General features: G+C 40.4%; 2 protein-coding genes across 3 annotated transcripts in view; one reads left to right on the forward strand and one right to left on the reverse strand.

Annotated features, from left to right (window-relative positions):
- Positions 1-192: 192 nt before the first annotated feature.
- Positions 193-18945, reverse strand: Nudt21 (nudix hydrolase 21). Its single transcript, XM_055621191.1, has 7 exons — positions 18695-18945; positions 14661-14861; positions 13901-13964; positions 10240-10329; positions 4068-4143; positions 2237-2351; positions 193-478 (listed from the first exon to the last, which is right to left on the reverse strand). The coding sequence occupies exons 1-7, from the start codon at positions 18808-18810 to the stop codon at positions 457-459; spliced, it is 684 nt and encodes a 227-aa protein (XP_055477166.1). The 5' UTR covers positions 18811-18945; the 3' UTR covers positions 193-456.
- A 224-nt stretch (positions 18946-19169) lies between these two features.
- Positions 19170-23112, forward strand: part of Ogfod1 (2-oxoglutarate and iron dependent oxygenase domain containing 1) — a 33461-nt gene continuing 29518 nt past the window's right edge. For both annotated transcript variants that reach the window (XR_008721701.1, XM_055620863.1), the window contains exons 1-2: positions 19170-19355; positions 20807-20952. Coding sequence is in view for 1 of the 2 variants with exons in the window: in XM_055620863.1 (XP_055476838.1) it covers positions 19202-19355; positions 20807-20952 (300 nt within the window). In the remaining variant the exon portion in view is untranslated. The remainder of the gene's footprint in view (positions 19356-20806; positions 20953-23112) is intronic.

The following is a 23112-nucleotide window of genomic DNA, read 5'->3' on the forward strand; positions in this document are numbered from 1 at the left end:
CTTAATCAAATAAACTTAGTTCCCCAGAGTAATGAAAAGTCCTCATTACAAACACCTGTCACAGTCTAGGATCATATGCTTACAACAGTATTGGAGCAAAGGACCCATAATCTCAGCTCATCTAAACCACAATCAGATTTTAGAATTCCCCAGTCTAAAACAGGGAAGAAAAAAAAAAAAAATCCTCAACTGTAAGATTTTTCAGAGTTTAATGAGAAACTTAAAAAAAAATACAAACAGGAAGTTCACTTTAATGTACAAAAAATGAATTGAACCAAGTTAATGAACAGTCACATGTTTACACCACTATCTAGTTCATAGTTTTTACTCTTCAAACAGGAAGGTGGCGGCAATTTAGGGAACAAGAAAAAAACCAAAAATTTTTCTACAATTATTCTTCTACATGTGTAAGCTGTTCTCATGGAGACGGCTTCTTTTACTTCTGTGTGCAGAAATTCAGTTGTATATAAAATTGAACCTGCATTTACAAAAAAACAAAAAAAAAAACTTTTATTAAAAACAGTATTAGCTATACTGTTTCTACCTTAAGTAACAAGGAAATGACCTGGCCATTTCGCCACTCCTCTGACACACTTAGCACTTCTACAGCTAGACAGTTTGCACTCATCGGTCATGTTTACACACTACAGAAGTGCAGCTGAATACTTACCATGAGAAACATTAAGAGAATAAATGTGGTTAGGTATAAACTACAAAGTTCCTTGAAGGCATAAGAAGTTGTTACATGTCCTTTGCTCTGTATACACATATTCAAGACGCCTAAGTAGAGAAGCCACAGCTGGAGGGTGATCAGGGATAAAGTAAAAAGGCAGCATATTCTACTCTCACCAAGCTTCCACAGAAGCTAATACCATGACTAGGGTGCCGTTAAACTCACATGTAATAAGTACTTCCAGGTACTTAGTTCTGAGCACTTTATATGTGCTGGCTGACTTAGTCCTGACAGTACTATGAAGAAACTCCTGTCTTCACTTGCATATGAAGTATATGGCAAACAAGTTAAGAGTTTGTCAGTTTTACTATTATCAAGTATTGGAAAGGACTGGAGACACGGCTTGGAGGTTAAGTGTACTGGATGCTCTTCCAGAGGACCTGGGTTCATTCCCGGCACCCACAATTGTCTTAACTCCAGCTCCAGGAAATTTGACACTCTCACATGTAGATAAAACACCACTGTATATAAAATAAAAATAAATCATTAGAAAGTGGGACTCAAACCCAAACACTGACTACAAGATACAAGATTTTGTCAGTCGCATACCTGCACAAGAGAGAGAGAACAAGCATGAGAATGCAAGTGTTCATGTACACACACATGAGCACAGGTACCAGATGCATCAGGCAGCTGTGAACTGCCTAGCATGGGGGCTGTGAACCAAATTCAGATCCACTGCAAAAGCAACACATACTCTTAACCACTAAAGCATCTCTCCAGAATACAACCCATATTCTTTTCTTCTTTTGCTGTTTGACACAGGGGCCTCACTATATAACCCTGGCTACCGTAGAACTCACTATGTAGAGCAGGCTGGCTTTGAACTCACAGTACAACTACCATGCCTCATGTCATAATAAACTGTTTTAGCTGCAGTTCTTATCCATGTTTGGCTTTAAGAAACTCAACTAATAAAAATCAGTTTTGAAAATGCATACTCCAGTGGGGCGTAGTGGTGCATGCCTTTGATCCCAGCACTGCAAGAAGAGGCAGGCAAATCTCTAAGTTCTCACCCAGACTGGTCTACATAGTGAGTTCCATGACAGCCAAGGGCTATATAGAGAGACACTGTCACAAAACAAAAATAAAAAATTCTACTTATCTAAAAATTCAGACTCCATATAAAACTATAGGACTATATTCCATTTGCCAATTCCAAAAAAGAGAGTAAATTGCACTAAAAGATTTGATTACCCCAATTTTTATAGACGATTACACTCCATATTTTAAATATTGACTGTTTTACCATCTCTTCTTTGAATAGACTGCAAACTTAACTGTGGAAAATATCAGACCTAAGGATAAATATCAGAATGTCATGCCATAATCTGGGTCTTCGGGTACTTTTAGTAGTATTTTAATCTACTGATTACTTACAGTGTAAAAATGTATCAGCTGCGTTTTCCTTAAGCTGTAAAATTTGTGAACTATCAGCTCAAGTAGCTCCAAATGTTTTTGACATTTTACATAATTCCATCAGGAATGTTCAATATTCCATACCTGCTCAACAGCTGAGGAAGACTAGAAATGATGGGTCCATATCCGGGTGCATTGTCATACAATTCAAACAGTGGTGCAGCTACCAGCTTGTAATTTTTAGGGACTGCAAACAAGGCTACAAACAAAACAAAAGCCAGTATTCAATTTCTTTAATCTTTCATATAATTTTGACTCACACTTTGTAATTAATCAACAATTTTACATTTGAGAAAAGCTTTGATGTGTGTGTTCACCCATGCATGCATATGTAATGTCTCTTCCTTGATCCCACCTTCTTTAGGGGAGAAGGAGGGGCTCAAGGCATGGTTTCTATGCAGCCCTGACTGTCCTCCAACACCCGCTCTGTAGACCAAGCTGGCCTTGAACTCAGAGATCTGCCTACCTCTGCCTCCTGAGTGCTGGGAATGAAGGTGTGCACTGGCACACCTGGCCCAAAGTTCCCCCCCACCCCCACCTTATTTTTTTTAGTTTCTCAGTTAACTTAGAGCTCACTATTTTGGCTAGACCAGCTAGCCAGAAAACTCCCAGATTCAACCTGTCTCTGCTTACTGGTCTACAGTTATAGAGGTTTACTATCATGTTCATTCATCTTTTTACATGGGTGCTAAAGAGCCAAATTCAGGTTCTGATGCTTGCCCAGTGAACGATTTACCTGAGCGATCTCCCCAGGCTTGAGAAAAACTTTTATGGAAAGGGACAATTCTAATTACTCATTTTTGGTTGTCTGTGTCTTCTAGAGATTATAGACATATATTTAAAACTCATAAGAGAGAAATGCTATAAACAACTTAAAAAAACAAGCTGAGAACTGCCTTGGGCTTATAACAATTTATTCTCATAAAACTATACTATAAGAGGAGGAGCCAGGAATTGTGACAATTCCAGCACTCAAGAGGCTGAAGCAGGAGGATCAAGATTTGGAGGCTTACCTTCCAAGCATGAGGAACAGAGTTCAATCCCCCAAATGAAGGGCATATGAAGGGCAACCTTGTAATCCTGGTGCTGGTAAAAGCACAAGTGGCCAGCCAGTTTAACCTAACCAGTGAGCTATAGGTCAATGATAGCACTCCTAAGGATATTCAGTCAGGGGGAAGAGGTGGGATGACACAGAGAGAGAGACACAGCCAGGCAGGCAAAAAAAATGACTCAGCAGTTAAGAGCAATTGCTATTCTTTCAGAGGGCTGAAGTTTAGTTCCCATGACCTGCACTCATGTGGACATACCCACACACATGCAGGCATGCACGCGTGCATGTATGTGTGCGCATGTGCACACACAATTAAAACAAATCAAAGAGAGAAAGACTAATTTGGAGCCAAGCCTGGGACACATAGCAAGAACTTGTCTCAATGTTAAAGAAAAAACCAGTGCCATGGGTAGTAGTGAGAGCCTGCAATCAGAGCACTCGAGAGGTGGAGGCGGACGGGTTACATGAAATCTTGGGGTATTTTGTTCTTTGTTTTTGAGGTAGGGATGTAGGGATGGGAAGTTGGGATAGGACAGTTACTTGTTGAAACATAACAGCTCTGAAGATTTTTCAAAAAGACAATGTTGAGGTTTTTTACCTTACCACAATGTAAAATTCAGTAACAGCTGAACTACAAAATATTAGTAAAAATATGATAATCTCTTATTTTAAGCTCTAGTTTAATTTCATTTCCCCCTACACCATGACTGGCACAAAGAGAAACTAGGTGATTTTGCATAAGTGTGATTTCAGTCTTACAGTGAACCTAAAGCTTTTCAAGAAAACTGGAGAAGACAAGCAGAGGACCTCAGAGGACACTTTGAAAGAGCTTTTAGATGGCTGCCTTCCAGACAAATACCTTACCTTTCTCTTGAAGCTGAACCAGAAACAACTTCTTATGTTCCTTGGGCTTTGTAATATGTGCAGGAATATATGGATACTAAAACAGAAAATGAGAATAACTTGTAGGTTTCAAGTATCACTCTTCTTTATACCTCATGTCTTAATTTTCAAGTTCTCTAATTTCAGACACAAAGCTCAACTATCGAGGTATCTGACAAGATGCTCTTTGCCCTTCCTCCTACTCCCCTACACATGGTACATGCTTTACCACAAAAATGACCTAAGTTGGAGTTCTGCCAGCTGAGTCTAACTGCTGGAGAAAATATTTAGAAAAACTGCAAGCAATTTGATATGGGCGGGGGAGAGGTACAGCTATTACACTTAACTCTACATAGAAATTTTCACTTTAGACGCTAGCTGGTACCAAGGGCTGGAGAGATGGCTGGGTGGTTAAGAGTACTGAGTGGTGGTTAGCTCTGTGGTTAAGGTCATCTTCCAGATGACCTGGCTTCAATTCCCAGCACCCACATAGCAGTTCACAACTGTAACTCCAGGATCCAACACTCCCACACAGATATACATGCAAGCAAAACCTCAATAAACATAAAATAAAAATAGGAATTAAAAAAAAGAGCCAGTACCCCAGTTTAGTGAAAGCACACTACAACTGCCTCTATTCAGTTCCTTACTCATTACAAAAGCCTACTACTTGCTCCCTAATCTCTATCCCTCACTGGCACTCAAGCAGTGCTCAATTAGTATGGGTATCCATGAGCAGTGCCCTAAATACAAATGAACTGAAGCAATTATCCCAGGTTTTGGAGGTCTATCTGAAAACCAGAATCATAACAGTGAAAGAATAAAGAGGTGAAAAGTAGTTCAAAGAGCACATTGATAAAACACCTATGATTCACAGTCAACAAATCATGGCCATACAAAACAAATTTCTTCTATTTGCTGCTTCCCCCTTTCTAAAAGGCAGTTCTCTAATTCTGTTCTTAATAGCTAAGCTGATGCAGCTGATATGAAAAGACAGAGACAAGGAAATGATAATACCTTTCCACAGTGACACCCAGTGAAAACAGAGAAGTTGGCTAAAGTCAAACAAACACACAGCAGTCCATTTATATCCATATTTCCAGAGCCAACCTTATGCTTCAGTGAAGCAAAGGAATAGCCAGAGAGCCACAGTAGAGGAGATAAGGGACGGTATTCAGAAAACAGCATGGAAGACTTCAGAGTTATCACTGTGTACTTTCCAATTAGGTCAAGGAACCAAAGCCTGTTTAGAATAATTGTTGTACATAACTTTGAAATAGCAACTTCACCCTTTGTGCATGACATTTTGCTCCCTAAAGTCAGGTCACAGATGTGTTGTGGCAATCCTCAGGAATCCCAGTGTCCCCAGAGCTGCTGGTACTCATCCTCAGCTACAGGCAGTCAGGAGAAAACAGGACATCTTTTGCCTGGCCGGTACTGTATAACACCTGACCTGGAACATGCTGTTATGAAAAGAAGCTCTCCAATAATAGGGCTTTGATCTGTCCAAAGAATTTAAGATGCAACTAAGATGCTGCCTTATTAGCCAAAGTATGAAAATCTGAGCATCAATAACATCAAATAAGCCCATATAGTCATACGAACACGGCAATGAGGTGTCCATACCCATATCTGAGAATCTCACTCTCCCTCAAATGTTAGGGCAGGCCAAACTTTTCTGGAGTCCACAAAGTTTCTCAATTCATGAAACTAGGGGAATTCATTAAAGTCTTGCCCACAGGGATATAGGTTTCTATCTTCCTGACAGACAATTCAGAGGGACATTTGATATGGTTCCTTGACAGCCCTTAGCAATATTAATTTTACTGCTCACAGATACAGTAAGTATTACTATTGTGTAGGGGTTTGTTTGATTTTGCTCTAGTGTTTTTTATTTTTTGAGACAGGGTCTCAATGTTGATGGTGCTGGCCTTGGACTCAGTACGGAGCTAAGATTAGCCATGACTCCTTTCTGCCTTTATCTCGAAAATAATGACGTTATAGGTTTGTACTACCATGCCCAGATCGTATTGTCTTTTTGTTTGTTTGTTTTTTTAAACAACTGCTGCTTTTGGTCCCCCTCTCCCTATACTCTGCTACTTTCTATCTCACCTCTCAAACAAGCTGTAGCTACATCTGTCCTATTCACCTCATGATATATCCTTGAAGGATGAATGCATTTTTCTGAAAACTTAGGAAAGGAAAAGAAGCACCTACTATTTCCTATAGTACTCTATACCCCAGAGTAAGGAAATAGTTGATGAGGTTAACTTTCTCTGTGTATAGTGACTTCATGAGTGTAGGAAATTAATAACAATGAGCTGTTAACGTTATGAAAACCAACCAAATAGTGTAGCCTTTTTTTCTCACCTTTGAGACATGGTCTCACTATGAAAGCACTAGCTGACTTGGCACTACTTGTACATACCTGGCTAGCCTTGAACTCACAGAGATCCACCTGCCTCTGCCTAACTGGCAGGATTAAAGGCATGAGCCACCACACACACAAATAGGATGAGATCTTATAAAAGGACAAACCACTACCTATGAAAGACAGCATTCAAGATGACCCCAAATATCCAGAGGTCTTCTTTTGCATTCACACCTTTGTGGACTCTCTCCCACCATGGATCAGAGTACAGCAAATAGAATACAGAAGTGATCATCTACCATTGCCAAGACCAGGAAGCTAACTGACCACAGCTTCCTACTTGGCAGCCCCTGACATAATTTCTTACATGCTCTTCAATGACATGTTCTAGGAAAGGCAGCCAGCCTAGAGGGAATTATCCTTTAAAGATGACAAGGAACTGAGGGCAGCCCTCAGCCAACTGACAAAAACTGAAGACTCTAGTCTAATAGCCAAGAAGGTCTGCATGCATGTGAACTAGGGATTAGATCCTTGCCCCACTTGATTTTTGACTCCGTCCCACCTGAGAATCTATGACTTCAAAAGGCCCTGAAAATTCCAAGATAATAAATATCTATTGTTTTAGGCTGCTAAGTTGGGAGGTGCCAATTGAATACCCCTTACTGGAAATGCACATGTTCAAAGTGCTTCTGGAGTTTTATAAACTCTGTAATATTTACACTCATGAGTATCCCCAACTCAAAAGTCCAAAATTATAAGATCAAAAGCTTTTTCAGTATGTCAACCAAAGCCTCTGGGTCTCAGATTTTTGCGTTAGGAATACTCAACCTGTAATTTGTATACACAACAGCAATGTACCACCTTGCCTTGGTTATTTCCTTTGCCCCGTTAACTGAGCCTGAATCCAGTAAACTGATTTATCAATATATGAAACATTTAGGAGAAAGAGTATGCATTCAATAATTCATAGATGCTATTGACAATTGAAACACAAGACAGCCTGTTTTCATTTAACATGATTTACAAGGGTAGGAAAAAAAGAGTTACAAACCCTATAAAAGAGACATGAGACTATCCTAAATCAAACAAATATGAAAACTGGAAATAATCAGGATAGCTACGCATGGTGGCACATGTTTTAAATCCCAGCATTCGGGAGGCAAAGACAAGAGGATCTCTCTGAGTTCAAAGGCAGCCTAGTCTAGATAGCAAGTTCCAAGACAACCAGGACTACATAAATACCCAGTCTCAAAAAAGATAAAAAAATAAAAAAAAAATCAAGATATGAAAATAATGGCTATACATTTGATGCAATTCCTTTAGTATGATGAGTGTATACTTTTGTGTTGGGGACACAGGTCAGTGGGAGCATCTTGTGTAGTATGAGCAAGGTCCCATTCCCAACTTTAACAAAATGCATATCCCAGCTATAGCCTCCTCCCTCATTTCCTCCCAATCTCACCCTTCTTCCCTCATCTCCTCCCATGCCCTCTCCAAGTCCACTGATAGGGGAGGTCCTCCTCCCCTTCCATCTGTCCCTAGCCTATCACCCGGATTTTTTTGAACACACTGCTTATGTGTATTATAGTACTTCCCCTCACCAATACAAGGCAGTGTTCTTTAACCAGAGCATTTCCACACAGCCGTTTCTCAGTAGACCTTGTAATAACCACATTAATACACATAATAATAATAAAATACTCTGTTTTAGTACCGTCCAGATTCTAAGACCCAGGACATAGAACACTACAAGGAAGCAGCTCTGCTTCAGTGTTTATCTTTTCAACAGTTTTAAGATCAAAGAGCCATCTATCTGGGTAGAACGGCCAGGTCTTCAAATTTACATGCTGGTATTCTGGCTTTATGTCTACCCTGCTCTAGTACAGCTTCTCATTCAGTCGCTTGAGTGATACCAACCACTTCATACAGAGAATAGAAGCCATCAGGTCCCGTGGGTGATTCCCTAGGAGCGGGCACCTACTGGGCGCCCACCCTACTGAAAGTTGCACATGTTGTCTCATATTCACTAAGGTCTTTAGGAATGAAGTTTGGATTCACAGTGTCCCAAACACACTGTCCCTTTTCTCCTTAAAGAAATTAACTGTGCCTGATGCCTTCAGAGGCCAGAAGGTGTCAGATCCCCCTGGAAGTGGAGTTACAGATAGTTGTGAACTACCTTGTGGGTGCTGGGAACTGGTTCTAGTCCTCTGTAAGAGCAGCAAGTGCTCTTACCTGCTGAGCCATCTCTCCAGCCCTTTGTCTTTATCCTTTTTAACCATGTGTACGCGTGTGTGTCTATGCACATGGGTAAGGTGTCCACAGAGGGCAGCTCTATCAGCTCCTGTGAGGCTGGAATTACAGGTGACTATGAACCACATAATATATATTCTGGTCCTGGAATTCTGGCCCTCTACTAGACCAGCATATGCTCTTAACCACTTAACCATCTCTCCAATCTCCACTGCCCACTTTTAATAAAATAAAATACTTTTACAATTCACACTATTTACATTTGAAAGAATACCTAGGATTTGCTTCAAAACAGTCCATGGTGAGAGTGAGAAGATGAAGCAGCAGCAAGGGGGAGGTAATGTTTCACCATGAATTGCTGTTAAAGATGAATTTTACTTACTGTAATTCTACATCTACATATTTTAAATTTTTTCTCGTAAAAGAAAATAGGTGGGCTGGAACTAGCCCAGCATGCATGAAGCCTGGTTTTTTCCCCAACCCCAACACCTCAAAAAGGAAGCAAAACACAAAAATAGTATCATCCTGAAACTGGTTTACTATCTCTGAATACTGTAATCCCAATACTCCGGAGGTAGAATATTCAAGGCCAGACTTGGCTAGAAAGCACATTCCACACACATAAAAACATACATACATACATACATACATACATACATACATACATACATACATACATACATACAGTAAAAATAGGAGAAGGAAATGCTGCTTGGCTTTGTAAATGTTTTCTAAATATAAATTAAGGAATTAAGAAAAGGAAATTGAAAGGCAAGATCTACTTTAATCTTTAAATTTTAAACATTTCTATTTGTGCTGGGCAGTAATGGCAAATGCCTATTTTCCCAGAACTCAGGAGGCAGAGGCAAGTGGATCTCTCTGAGTTTGAGGCCAGCTTGATTTACAATCCAGGACAGCCAGGGCTACACAGAGAAACCCTGTCTCGAAAAGTCAAAAATAGAAAGAAAAAAAAAGTTTATTTTCTGTGTGGAGGGGGAGGGTCCCATTTTCAGCACCTGTGGTAACCACCTAATTCTACTTCTAAGGATCCAGTTCCCTCTCTCTGACCTCCTTGGGTACCAGGCACAAATTCATATACATGAAAGGAAAAAGCTGTCTGGTTTAAAAAAAAATTTTTTTAAATTAAAACTAAGAAAATAAGAAATGGGAAACCAAGGTCCACTTTGATTATTTTCCATTGTTTTAAAAAAAATTTCCACTTATTTTGAGTGTATGTGTATGTATACACATGCTGCAGCATTTGTCATCTCCTTCCATCGTGTGTCTGCGTGTACACAAGCTACAGCATTTGTCCTCTCCTTCCATCTTGTGTGTGTGTGTGTATGTGTGTACACATGCCATAGCATTTGTCCTCTTCTTCTATCATGTGAGTTCCAGGGATCAAACTCAAGTCATCACGTTTGGCAGCAAACCCACCAAGCCATCTTGCTGGACCTGATCATTTTCTAAATGTCTGGAATTAGTGAGTTTTCTGCTTTAGCAAATGCCTGGTAAGCACAACTGAACACTGACCTGAGGAGGCTCAAAATTTGGTCTCCACCAGTTACCAATGCAGTCATCAATCACCCAGTCTTGCAGGACTCCATCTTGACGACCCAGTATCTGTGAAAAGTAGCAGTAAAGTGAGTAATCTAAATACACACACATTAAGAATTCCCTTTGTGGCAGAGACTATTTTCAGTGATACTCCTAACAGAGACATCAGTCAGCTAATATATTCCTAACAGATTTCCTCTCTACAATTTATTACCCATTTCACCTATCAAGATATACGTGGTTAGTTCAAAATCTAGCATCAACCTACCAAAAGAACCAACAAAGCTGGGCATGGTAGTACATACATTTAATCCTACACTCAGGAGGCAGAGGCAGGTGGATCTTTGTGAGTTCAAGGTCTAAAAAGCAAGCTCTAAGCTAGCCAGGGTTATATAGTGAAAACAGGTCTCAAAAAAAATATATATATATATCTGTCCTTTCACACTGTCTATATATAGAAAAACCAAGGGTGATCATTTGTCAACACCAGCCAAATGGCATACAATAGATTTTCTAGAATCACAAATTATGACAAATTATCCACTTAAAGTTACAAAAATGTACATTCCATTTTCATAAAATTCCATTATTACTCTTATTTTGGTCAAGTTCAGACTCAGGCTGGGGAGATGGCTCAGTGGTTAAGAGCACTGACTGCTGTTCCAGAGGATCTGGGTTCAGTTCCCAGTACCCACATGGTGGCTTACAACAATCTGTACCTCCAGTTCTAGAAATCCAACCCCATCCATTTGCCCTCTGAGGGTACCAAGCACACACACACAGGCAAACAATCATACATATAAGTAAATCTTTAAAAAGTTATTTACCCCTTTCACTGGTCAAAAATAGCTCTACAAAGTTCAGAGCAAGAAAGTAATCCCCTGTCCTGTCTCACCCACCCCAGCTAGCTACAGGACTCAACTCATAGTTGCTCTCCCCAGTATTTGTCTCTATGTTTAAAAGAAGTGTTCTTTTTGTTTTTCAACTGCTTTAGAATAGTTTTACACATTGAGAATCCTTGCAAAGATGGAAACTCCCCATGATGCCTACACCTTTCACCAACAGTTACCATCTTACATCAGTACAGCACATGTTAAACTAATAAATCAATACTATACCAAAGAAACCCATACAGTTTTCAGTATCTTTAATAGGATTTTGACTGGTATTTCCCAGTGAGACTGTGATTCTGGCATGGAAGACAATAGAGGTAAAATGCTATTCTTTTATATCAAATCAAATCATAGCAAAGGGTCATGCTATCAGTATGACTCACCACTAATGGCTGAGGTAATGTTGACAGATTTACCTCCCCCAATTATAGATTAAAATTTAGGTATTAAAGGGGCTGAAGAGATAGCTCAGAGGTTAAGAGTGCTGGCCATTCTTCCAGAGGTTCTAAGTTCAATTCCCAGTAACTACATGGTGGCTCATAACCATCTATAATAAGATCTGGTATCCTCTTCTGGTGTGCAGACAGAACACTGTATACATAATATATAAATAAATCTTTTTTAAAAATTAGGTATTAAAACCATAAGGTTCATTCCTGCCTTTTCCCTCCCATTATCAGTATCTGATTAAAGAAATATTCAGTATTTAATAACCTCCTTCACAAAAGAACAATTAGTAAACTATAGCTAATTAAATTGGACAACTATCCTTAGAGTTACTGTTGCATTTCATTTGCTATCACTAGATTTATTACCACGCTAAAGAGAGCTCAAATTTGTTTTCAATTTAACAGCAATCACAGGCCATCTTCCCTTTCCTCTATCAGTCTGCTGTGTTCTGTGCACAGCCCAGCTTCAAAGCTGGCACTAGAGCCTTCTCTGGCCTTTGTCCTACAGTGCTGGACCTTCGTGTTCTGATTATTATAGCATCATTCTTACCTTATTCCTTCATCCTGGAAACAAACTTTCTCTATTATCACCTGAGAAAGGGTAATACATAGTACAGTTTTGACATTTCTGCAAGTGTTAAAATAATTACTTCCCCTATGGTTGCTTTACAGTTATATTAGAGAGTTCTGGTATAGAAATTATATTCTTTCAGAATTATGAGGGCATACTTCAGATTTTTGAGCTTCCTGTACTACTTCTGGGAGCTCTGAGGAATTTCCTGATTTTCTTTTTAAAATTTTATTATTGTACAGTGTGTGCATGGTGAGTATGCCACAGTGCACACGTAGAAATTAGAGGACAACTTTGTGGAATCGATGCTTTTCTTCCTCCTGAGGGTTCTGGAGACAGAGCCCAGGTCATCAAGCTTGGTGGCAAGCTCACTGAGCCACCCCTCTGGCCCTGCTAAAGTCACAGAAACAGCACCACCTCCATTACTCCAAGAAAATCCTAATTTTTGTGATTCATTTAGCTTCTGTTCCTGCTGAATACCTTTCGCTTTTTCAGACCTTAACTTCTTAAAAAGCTTTCTTCACAAGCCAGTGATATTTGCTTATTACCTGCTTACAAGTAAGGATAACACAGTGAAACAATGCACACTGCTAGGAGCAGGAGTTTTGACACAGCTGTGCTCCCTCTTTAAGGAGACTCCAAATCGCATCAACTAGTTTTAATTGGACTGGTCACTCTCTCCACAGAAATCTGCAGCCGGCTGCGAGAGTAACATTCTCTCAATTAAGGAACTGTATTATTCTGCTCTTCTCTGCACAGATGATCTCAGCCCAACCTCACAGCTGGACTCCTACATTCTTTATTATTTAGGACAAAAGTTTCCAAATATTCTCCCCATCTTCTAAACTTTTTACTGCTAAATGTTGGCTGATTCAGTTCCTACAGATTCAGTCACCAGTCAGTCCTTGCTCAACTGCACAGAATAAGGAAGACAATGTAGATAGAAAAACAGCCTTTGCAGATTCAACCAATCCAGCTCGAGGGTTCACTGGCCCTGGAACTTAGTGGCAATTCCTCAGCCCTTCTGTTCTTCCCGACTGCCCTCCTGCTAAGCTACACTTTCTGTTAAGTCTGTTATGGTGTGCCCAGCTACCCACCTTCCAGCTCTTTCAAACTGAGTTATTACTTTATTTATTTGTTAGTTTCTTAATCTCCATCTGCACTCCTTAAATATTACTGAATTTATACCTTTTAAAAGTTATCTTTCTCCTGACTTTTTGGTAGAGTCTTCAGAAGAACCAGAGGAAACTGAAGTACCCCCTTATTTATGGGGGAAACTTTCTCTGGTTCTTCTGAAGACTCTACCAAAAAGACAATTTACCACTATCGTTTCATCAATATTTTATTTTATTTTTATTTTATTTTTTATATTTTATATTTTATTTTATTTATTTATTTATTTATTTATTTATTTACATTTTATTTTGCAACAAGGTCTCACACTATGGCCCAGATGGCCTAGAGCTTGCTATGTAACCTAAGTGGTCATAAACTCAAGGTACTCCTTCTGCCTAAGAATCCTAAGTACTAAGATTATAAACACATTTATTTTGCAGAGTATAAATGTTATACATACTAATTCAGGTTTTAAGTTGTATTTACTACTACTATCTATTCATATTAAACTTATTTTTACAAGACATATGAAAACTCAATTATTTATTAAGTTGGTAGTATCCAGATGGGCAATAAAAATTGTCAAAGTGGTTAAGCAAAAAAAATACCTCTGTCATTAAGCGTTTTAGTCCTTCAACTTCATCTTCTCCTGGATTAAGTTCACCACCAGGCCTGTATAAAGGTTAAGAATTTCAGCTTTCAATTTAATACAATTCCGGGCTAATAGCAAGAACACAATATTCATCATTGTTATCGAGTAACTATGTATGACACACACCAGTGTCATCTGAAAAGCAATCAAAACAAGGACCAAAGATGAGGGATGTGCTAGAAAGTTGAGCCCATAATGTTAAGTACCAGACCACTGTATACAATCCTAGTTTTAAACAGAAAAGCTAATATTAAACACAATCACCAGCCAGCAATCCACCAGATTCCCTCACAAAAAAGCTATATATAATGCCCAGAGAACAGACTGCATTCTTTAGGTTTGAGGAATGGTACATTTTTGAAGAATATCAATTTAGTTTTGAGGCCTTTCGTTTTGGCACAGTCTGATCAGTGGGTAAGTAAATATTTGAAAAGTTATAGGCTCAAGTGATTAAGCTTTATGAAAGCAACTGCAAACAGTAACATTGCCATCACTTCCAGAAACTGAGTTCAATATCAACAATATACAGAAACAGGCAGATTTCTACTTATGAAAAGAAATAAGCACTGCACTGGAGAAAATCATGACTGTTTAAAGCTTTAAAGACTGTCACAGTATTTGTTTAATTAAATAAGTGCTAAACTTGTACTTCAAGCTGCATTAAAATAGCCATTCTATTACACACTGTCTCAAGGTGAATTTCCAATACTACTTACAATTTGAAGAAAGTTGTTCCCAGCTGTAGCAGTAACACATGGGGTAGTCGGTGCTCGTGTACAATCAGAACCCCTTCTACAGTCCTTCTCATCCCAATTTTATCAAATTCCTCCCTCATGCGCTGAAACCTGGCTGCAACAGAGCTGTCCTTCTCATAGAGGGGCTCTTTTGTTCCAAAGGTATAATTGGTAAGCGGGTACCTGTGAACCAAAGACAAGCATTTAGCATGAGAAACAGTGCTCCTCTTTACCAGGACAGTTCAAAACAACATGTACAGAAACCATGGGCAAAGCTGCACTGTGTTCAGAAGAGCAGCCAAAGCTTCATGAGCAGCTCTGAGATAGCAAAGATCAGAGTTGCTGCTGCTGTCCGATACAGAAATGAGAGTTCTTACTCCAACTCTGTGCACTCAATTCTTTTCTTCCTCCTGTATGTGGGTTCTGGGGATTGAATTCTTATCAAACTTGGCAGCAAGCACCCTCACCTGCAGAGCCACTTCACCGGTCCCTCTCCAATTATTTTCTCTCTACAAGTTAGCACAACTACTCAGATTTGTCTAGTTTTCAGATCAACTTTTCTTCTTCATTTTTTAGCTTGCTTGTTTACTGAAACAGAGTTGTCCTGGAAATCACTTGTAGTCCAGGCTGGCCTTGAGCACAGAGACAAGCCTGCCTCTCCCTCCCAAGTTGCTGGGTTTAAGGACATGCACGACCACAGTGGCTTCGACCTGTCTTCTTTTTTAGTCTGAGCCTACTAAGACTTCTACATTCACCTTACCCTGCCTACATGATGCGTAGAGATAAAGACAGAGACTGAAGAATATCCAACCATTGGCTGGCCCACCCTAAGACCTACCCCATGGGAGAGAGCCAGTCTCCCAGACACTAGTAACAATATTCTGCTATGCTTACAGACAGGAGCCTAGAATAAATCAACTGCTTTGTAAAGATCAAATTTTCCTTAAAGTTTAAACCCCACACTTATATTTTATCACACATTCTACCTAGCACCCCCTTATTTATGGGGGATTATTTTTCAGTAAGGTTGTTCTGAATGAACATGGCTAATCCCAAAGTAGCTCATCTACCAAAACCAAACAAGAAACAAAAAAAATCCTTGCTCTTGGGCTGGGAAAAAGTCAGTAAGGACTTATCAGGCAAGCATGTGACCTAAATTCAATTTCCAGGACTCAGCAAAAACAAACAAAAACCACCAACCAAAAACTGAGCATGATGGTCCTAGAGTTGTGGTGGTAAAGACAGGTGGATTCTGAGGTTCACTGGCCAACCAGCCTAGCTTACTCAGCAAGTTCAAGGACAGTGAGAGACCCTGTCTCCAAAAAAAAAAAGGTGAGTGTGAAGTAGCTGGAGAGAGAGCTCAAAAGTTAAATCACTTGCTGCTGTTCCAGAATACTAGATTTTAGTTCAGAGTGCAAATGTTAGGAGGCTCGTAAGTACCTGCAACTCTAGCTGAAAAGACTCCACACTTTCCTTTGACCACCGTGGGTACCAACATACTACACACACAGCATATAAAATGTGTATGTTTTAACAAGTAGGAAGCCAATACCCAGTGCTGTCCTGTAGCTGTATATGCATGTATACAGGCACATCAGCAAACACATACAAACTTGGCAGGGGAGAGGCTCAGCGGATAATGCTCTTGACATGCAAAATGAACCCAAGGTTGAATCCCCAGAACTCACACAAAGCTGGCTGCAGTAGGCACACCGAAAATCCCAGTGTTCCTACAACAAGCTGAATGGCAGAGACAGAAAAGCTCCTGGAAGCTTGAATCAGGAAGCCTGATGCAACAGCATCAAACAAGAGATCCTATTCTCAAACTAGTTAGAAGGTGAGAACTGACACTGGAGATTGTCTTCACTCAACATGTGTGCTGTAACAGGCTCACCCACACATTCACAAATGCTGTGAACACACACGTATACCCTCACAGGCACAAGTGCACACATCTGCATGAACGCATATAGCAACATGCACAAAAAACTATTGACATTAACAGACTACATACTCTCCTTAGTTGTTCTTAAGAAGGGAAATTAAGGTAGCCAAAGAAAAACATTATTTCCAGAAGTAAAATTCTAAGCATAAGCAAAGTAGTTCTAAAATAATACAAATATACCATTTTCAGGTGACTTTAAAGATGAATAATTTTGCAGTGGCTCCAATAATGAATCTAATGCCATTATTAGGAAGAGGTTACTATACATAGCTTTATGTACTACACAATGTTTTACATGTGTTAACATGTGGTTTTCGCAACCTGCATTAGAGAGAGTTGAGATCAGTCACATGTCTATTGCAAGGGCTATCTCCTACATCACAGGATCTCAGCGGAATGAAATGTTGGACTGTGCAACTGTGAAATCAGAGCAGCAGGCAACAAAGAACGTGTTCTCCACATCATACGACGCTGTACACCAGCATCCATCCAGCGTTCCCTAGATGGACATACACTGCCGAAACAAAGACTTACTTCCTCCCTAACAGGGAATCCACCCACGTGAACACAAGCACAGTCATTTTATTAACACCACATTTACATAGGCGTGAAAAGTTATTAACACCACATTACATAGGAAGTGAAAATAACATACTCAACCTGTAAAACATTTTGCTGAAAGCACATCTACTTCAACAATTCCACACAATGGCCTGATGTAATCAAGTAAAGTTTAAATAACACCCGTGGTCCTGGCTTATCATTGAAGCAATGCAGAACTTGTGCTTCCAGTTTTTACTTTTTGGAGATGTTGAAGACAGAAATCTGAGGCACTGCACAAAGGTAAGTTAGCAAACTACTCCCACGCTCATCCATTTTTTTTAAAGAGAACTTGCCTAGCTGAAGTGGTGGGCACACACCTTTAATACCAGCACTGGGTGGATCTCTGAGTTCTAAGCCAGCCTGGGCTACACAGGATAGTTCCAGGATAGCCAGGGCTACACAGCCCTGTCTTAAAACACGCCTCTACCCCCCAAAAAGCGCACTTGCTTTCTCCATTTTATGAAAATCTTGTAAGCATTTAAGTGACAGCAAATTAAATGCTTTTGTGTATTTTGGGACAAAAGTTAATTTGCATTGACACAACTGTCAGCTATTTCCAGATCTCATAAACCTTGTATTGTATTACCTAAGTTTCCAAGCCAGGACTTGTTTTGCCAAAAACAACGGTAGACTTTTCAATTTCATGTCACGTTTGGTTTTAGGAGGAAAAGCTCATTTATTTGAATACGAAAACAAGAAACACTAATATGACTTACCGAAATACCACTATCAGCAAAGTCTTGCACTTTTTAAACACATAGCCAGCCTAAACTGGCCACTTTTTCCCGATTAGAATCAGCTCCACATTGGGGAGTGGGATACCAAATAATGCGTGAGCTATATCCCAATCCCAATTTCTTTCTACAGCATAATTGTGTTTGAGAGTGATCTCAAAATGCAACCATCTGCCTAAGAAAAAGGTGTGTTGAAAACTAAACAGCCAGCAAACTGGCTGTCTGGCCAACATGTAAGGTACTTCCAACCGTCTTTGAAAGCACACTAGACAACAGAGTGTACTCCTAACTTCGCCTACTGAGTGCCTGCGATGATGACCTCACTTCAGCAGACAAGATAAACGAATGCAAGACGTAAACCAGACAGCACGAAAGTGAATTAAAATGTGGTCACTGGGTGGAATACTACACATTTAAAGAAAAAAACCTATGCCGTTAGAGGTAAATCTGGAAAACTTACTGTAAAAGAAATGCACACCCTATAAAACAGTTATTTCAAATACACAGATACATATGCGATGAAAACACAATACATTGAAAGAACGCACACTATACGATGAATTCAAAGCAAACGTGAGTTTTAGCCATGACTGCATAAAGAGACAGGGGAAACAAGCCTCTCTTTGAAATAGGGAAAGTGCCAAGTCGGGGGCGAAAAGAGGTCTGAGAGAAAAGGCACGCATCCCGGAAGGGACAGAGAACATCCGGCGTGAAGGAGGCCGCGCCGCACTTACAGGTTAATGGTGCGCTCCAGCGTGAGGGGCTTGGTCTGCTGGATGTACTTGTTGCCGAACTGGTTGACCCCCCGGGGCCAGCCCGTCTGCGAGCGATTCGGCGGCACCACAGACATGCTGAACAGCTCCGACACTGGCGACGTGCAGAAATCGGGGCCAAGGGAGACGTCCGCGGGGCGGGCAGCGGTTAACTGCGTCCCGCTCAGCGACCGCCGCCCGCCATTAACAGCCGAGAGCAAGAGGAGGCTAATGCACGCCGGAAGTGGATACACTCCGGAAGCAGGAAGGAGGTAGTTCACCGCAATCATCCGACCAATTGCTGGCGTCCTGGCGCAGCATGGCGCTCTTCCACTGGTTAATCCTTCATTGGTACCGCCTCCATATACTTTTATGCCTTCCCATTGGGTAATGCTGGGGAATTGAGGAATAGGGCATTTGGGGAACTGTAGTTTCTAGAGGGAAGTAGCGTGCTGACTTTCCTGGTGTGGGTCTGAGCACGGTGAGCAGATGAACGGGAAGCGGCCCGCGGATCCCGGCCCTGCGCGGCCGATAAAGAAGGGGAAGAAGCAGGTAGCGGCTGAGTTTTCGGACGCTGTCACGGAAGAAACCGTGAGGAAGCAGGTGGCTGAGGCCTGGAGCCGCCGGACGCCGTTCAGCCATGGTAATGGGGTGCTGTAAGGGAGGAGCGGCCGCGAGAAGAGGTGTGGGGAGGATCGCAGCCACCTCCGACTGCTGCTCGGTTCATGCAAAATCTGCTTGATTAGACAAGCCTGGGTAGGAAACTAAACATAGGCCCGGGAGTGTGGGAAAGTGGAAGACAAATAAACTGCGGGTCGGATTCTAGAATCAGGGGTCACCCATAGAAATTCTCTGCTGATTGTACGTCATCGGGCAACGCATTTAACTTTGCTTAGGCGTCGGTTTCTTCTTTTATAAAACGGAATCGTTAATAGTATTCTCCTAGGAAAGGTGGGATCGACAAACTAATGCTTGTAGGCATTCATAAACGTTTCTCTGAGAACCAGTAAATATCTAACGAGGGTCACTCTCCGCTGTTGCATGAACGACTAACCACAGATGTTGAGAGCTGCCGGAGAGCAAGCACCTAAACTTACTAGTTTTCACGTGCCTGTCGTTGGCCTGTGTGACACATAAAATGAACACATCTTGAACCATTATTCCAGACTTAGCTACTCGGTATTACCTTATCTGGCTGGATGCATCTTGAATTTTCTCTTTTTTGGTTTTTCGAGACAGGGTTTCCCCATGTATCAGCCCTAGCTATCCTGGATTGTCTTTGTAGACCAGGCGGCCCTCGAACTAAGATCCGCCTGCCTCTGCCTCCCGAGTGCTGGGAGTAAAGGCGTGTGACACCACTCCCGTCGTCGTCATGAATTTTCTTCCCAGACTTGCCATGGTTTATTTGTTTGTTTCATTTGGGGGTTTAAAGAGGCCAACTCTGAGCTCTCAGGACACAGACAAGCGGATAATTTTGTGTTTAAAGTACAGGCTCTAGATGCTCAGAGACTTAGTTTCCTTGACTGTTGTTGCATAGGCACAGTGACAGTATTATCCTCAGTTGTAAATGAGATAATGCATGTAATGTACCACTAGGTCAGGCTTTTAGTAGGTCAGGATTAGTTATTCAGAATCTAATGGAAGCGAAATTAATTAGAAGAGGTTACAAACAAACTGATCCCACAGAAACTTGGGAAAAGAAAGGGCAGGATTGAGGAAAAATGGCCAGCCAGTTTTGCTACTCTCATATAATTTGCTATTCTTGTTTTACTTTGCTCTGGAAAACATGAGTTAAGAATCTGAAATGCATTCGATGAAAGAATTAGTAAACTAAAAACTTAAAAAAAAAAAGAAAGCTTCCATTAGTGATATCCCACACTCATTAAAGACTAGTATTTAAGCATAGTACCTGAGAAAAGTAGGCTTGAATGAGTAAAGGGATGATACAAGGTAAAAGTCTTCTCCAAATCTTAGACTTTAAATACTAAGTTACCAAAAAATTCATGATTGTCTCCTTTTGTATTCTGTTATGCTACTTGGTAATCAAAAGTCCAGAAGAGAAGAAAGACAAGGGTAATATTTTCCTTCCAACAGAAGCTATTACTTTGGACATGGATCCTTTTCTTCACTGTGTGATCCCAAACTTCATCCAAAGCCAAGACTTCCTGGAAGGACTTCAGAAAGAACTTCTGAGCCTGGACTTCCATGAAAAGTACAATGATTTATATAAGTTCCAGCAGGTATTTATTTCTATTACATTAGCTCTTCCTCCCAAAAATCCTTAAGTATCAAATCATTCATTGATGATGTCTGGAAAGATAGTTCAATGATTAGGAGCACTTTTACTCTCCCAGAGGACGCAGGTTCAATTCCCAGTATCGATATCAGGTGGTTCATGAACCTCTCAGATCACCCACATGCAATATCCACAGACAGGTACATATACAGACATATAATTAACTTTTTTAGAATTTCATTCTTTTTAAGACCCAAGGTTCTAGATTAGGTTTGCTTTAAAGTGTCTTCACCTTGGCATTGTTAAGCATTTTTTTCAACATAAGCTTATGGAGTGTTAACTGTGTGTTAGTTGCTGTGATGTCTCTAAGGGAGATTTTTAACAGTTTCTGCCTTCTCTCATCTACAGTAATAGAGATGATAGTGGCAGGAATAGTCAAGAAATGCCTTAAGCTGGTCAGAGCACACCATAAACAAAGGATGAAGTGTACTTGGGCTGGTGGCATGGTAAAGAATCTTGTATTTGAAGATACTGCCATTCAGACTTTTAAGTCCATGTCTTTGCTTTTGTGGCTTGATGCATTGCAGTTGCAATATTCTGTATTGCATTGCAGTTGCAATATTCTGTATTGCAAATATATCTAGAAGAAAGGGAAAACTTTTTCCTTTAGGGAATAGAAGTACTGGGTTTTGGGGGGGGTTGTTTTGTTTCATTTTTTTTTTTAGTTGTTTTTTGTTTGTTTGGGGGATTGTTTGAGACAGGGTTTCTCTCTGTAGTCCTGGCTGTCCTCAAACTCAGAGATCCACTTGCTTTTTAAGCCTCCTGAGTGCTGGGATTGAAAGGTGTGTCCCACCACAGCTTAGAAGGACTGCTGTTTTGATCCCAAGCCTTGAGTACCCTAAGCACATACTCTACCACTGAGTTGCATTCCCAACTCTCCATTCTTTTTTGGCGGACAGATAATTTAGCATAAAACGACTATGACTATCTTGAAATCAGAATTCTCTTTTCTACTCTTAGAAGACAGTCCTGTATAGCACAGAAATACAAGTCATTGGGTCCCAAGTGTGGAATCATCTTCAATGCTTGGATCATAAACCATCGAAGCTGTCAGGGTTTAAAATTTCAAAAAATGGCTAGAGAGATGGCTCAGCAGTTAAGAGCACTGGCTGCTCTTCCAGAGGACCTGTATTCTACTCATCGCACCTATGTGGTTGGCCATACCCATCTATCTATAACTCCAGTCCCAAGGAATCCAGTACCCTCTTCTGGACACAAAGACACCATGTGATACACATACATACATACAGACAAAGCACCCATACATGTCAAATAAAATTAAAATATTTTGAAAACTATATAAACATGAAACAGATGAAGATTTATCTTTGCTGTCTTTGCATTTTCCCTTTGATTTTATCTGGAATAAGAGAGTGATTAACTTTTTGGTTTTTTTGAGACAGGGTTTTTCTGTGTATCCTTGGCTGCCCTGGACTCTCTTTGTAGACCAGGCTGGCCTCAAACTTACAGAGATTTGCCTGCCTCTGCCTCCCAAATCCTGGGATTACAAGCACGCACCATCGGGCCTGGCTTAACATTTTATTTTACACTGCTGCTGATCATCTGGTCAGATGACAGTATCCTATCCCACTCTAATTTGTAGACCCTGTGCATATGATTGAATTGCCCAAACTAAATACTGGAGTGATGAGACACTCAAAAAATCTAATCCAAATCAAACTTTTATCTAAGTAAAGCTTATCAGGTTAATGAAAAACCACTCTTATCTGCTGTTATAATCATATCAATTTTCAACCCTAAGTAATCTCTGATTACCTAAATTGAGATATCTGTATGTATGTCTCCGTGTGTATGTGTCTGTCTGTCTGACAATGTAGATGTACATGTGTGCCATTTCTCAAGTACCATCCACCTTTATTTTGAATTAGAGTTTCTCACTGACCTGAAGCTTGAGTAGTCTAGGCTGGCTGACCAGTGAGCCCAGCATGCAAATATAATCACATGCCACCAGCTTTTTCTCTGGGTTCTGGGAATTGAGCCTAAGTCCTTGTGCTTACAAGGCAAGTATTATAATGACTAAGCTAGCTCCTCAACCCCAGAATGGTTTCTATGTGATGCTGTTTGACAAATGAAAGTATTTCAT

This window comes from Psammomys obesus, unplaced genomic scaffold (genome assembly GCF_907164565.1).
Source record: "Psammomys obesus unplaced genomic scaffold, mPsaObe1.curated_primary_1811, whole genome shotgun sequence".
Taxonomy (NCBI): Eukaryota; Metazoa; Chordata; class Mammalia; order Rodentia; family Muridae; genus Psammomys; species Psammomys obesus.